At 34.2% G+C, this 1,831-nt stretch overlaps 1 protein-coding gene across 1 annotated transcript in view; it reads right to left on the bottom strand.

The window, feature by feature from the left end:
- The window catches only part of SLC17A6 (solute carrier family 17 (vesicular glutamate transporter), member 6), an 88,583-nt gene that overhangs the window by 37,171 nt on the left and 49,581 nt on the right, over window positions 1–1,831 (bottom strand). Inside the window, exon 4 of the mRNA XM_012643486.1 lies at window positions 813–892. Within this exon, the coding sequence (XP_012498940.1) occupies window positions 813–892 (80 nt within the window). The remainder of the gene's footprint in view (window positions 1–812; window positions 893–1,831) is intronic.

Below are 1,831 nucleotides of genomic sequence, written 5' to 3'. Positions count from 1 at the left end.
GTAACTACTGATATTTCATCACAAAATTGAATTGTTGCTTTAGCACTAACAATGCCTTCCAGCTTTCCACCCCTATTCAGTTGTGGGAAGCAGAATCAAGGAAATAATCGAGAAAGCAATAGCAGAGAGGTGGGTGATATCTAGCTCTTTCCTCCTCATCAGCATTTATCTGTATAAATTCATGGGGTACAAGTATAATTTTGTTACATGCATAGATTGTGTAATGGTGAAGTCAGGGTTTTGGGGGTATTGGGTGTAAATGAAAATTATTAATATTACAACCTCTATGGAAAACAGTATGGAGATTTCTCAAACAACTAAAAATGGAAGTACCATTGGATCCAGCAAGGAAAATAAATGATTATATCAAAAAGATAACTGCACTCATATGTTTATTGCGGCACTATTCATAACAGCAAAGATATGGAATTAACCTAAGTGTCCATCAATAGGTGATTGTATAAAGAAAATGTGGTATACACAATGGAATATTCCTCATCGGATTTTAATCTATAGCTAATTTAATATTTTTTTCTTCATAATCAAGGACATATATTTTATACATTACAAAGTTTCCATTGGCAAAGTGGTTGCTTTTAAAAACAAGAAATAGCAATGTAGCGAAAATAACAGAGATAAAATAGTTTCCTTGATCTTCTTAGAATATGAAGAAATGATTCTTGAGGGGAGAAAATAAGTGTATAAACACAGAAATGTATTCAGTGACCTTTCTTATTGTCTGTAATCACTTTTCTTTTTGTCTACGTGCATTTTATTTAACTCTATAGTGTAGAATGTAACATACCATAGACATAAAATACTGAAGACCAGCCAGTGTACTGTACAAGAATGCCAGCTAAAGGCATTGCAATCACAGCTCCGGCATAGGAACCTAAAGTAGAAGGGAGGATGGGAGGAAGATAAGTGAAATCAATATAAATTCTTGACTTCATCTCACACTCCTTGGTTGATTCACATAAATGCACACTTGCACGTGCACTCACATCCCTATATATACCCAGCACCAAACACACACACACGTATACATATACACACCTACACACTTACACAGGAATACAGGGCTATACAAGTGGATACCACCTACCTCCTACTAAGACACAACAAACATTTAAAAATAATAAAAGAGCCATACTGGTTAGTGTGTGTCCTGCACATCTATCTCTGTGCTGGGCTGGGAACAGAGTGTGCCAGCACTAATGAGACATCTGAAATCTATTCTTGACACCTCAAGAATGTATCTCGAATGTATCTTGTAGCAGAGTCATGTAGTTTCAGTTTTGTGTAGTGTTTTCTGATTTCATTTTAAAATTGATCAAAGGCAATTATAAAAACAATGCCTTAGAAGAATAGACAGAAATGGCAATATTTATGCCCCATGATTTAAGTCCAAATGCTTAAATCTGTAAATTCTGTAGGCAATAACACTGTTAATCTAATGTTATGATTTAAATATAAAGGGAAATTACAGCAGCCTTAATTTCCTATTGCTAGTATTATTTACAGTGGTTCTAATTCCTGAATTTTAAAATGGGTGGGCACTCTCTTTTATATTTGGAAAGGCAACCACTTTCTTGCCTTGCTGCTTTGGTATAAAGACAAAAAACATGAGCACTCTGCAGACAAAAATGACCTAAAATCACATTGACTGTCTTAAGAGATTATAAAAGTTAGCAATGAACCAAAAGTAGTTTCAGACTAGTAGAAAGAGCCCTAAGCCTTAAAAATTGGGATTGAAGATTTAATATATGTTTATTAATTCTGTTACATAAAATAGCAGTAAGGTCATTTTTGTCCCCAAAAATAAAAGTTG

This window comes from Propithecus coquereli, unplaced genomic scaffold (assembly GCF_000956105.1).
Source record: "Propithecus coquereli isolate 6110/MARCELLA unplaced genomic scaffold, Pcoq_1.0 Scaffold198, whole genome shotgun sequence".
Lineage (NCBI taxonomy): Eukaryota > Metazoa > Chordata > Mammalia > Primates > Indriidae > Propithecus > Propithecus coquereli.
The sequence above is the reverse complement of the archived record's forward strand: the minus strand, read 5'-3'. Positions and strand labels throughout refer to the sequence as shown.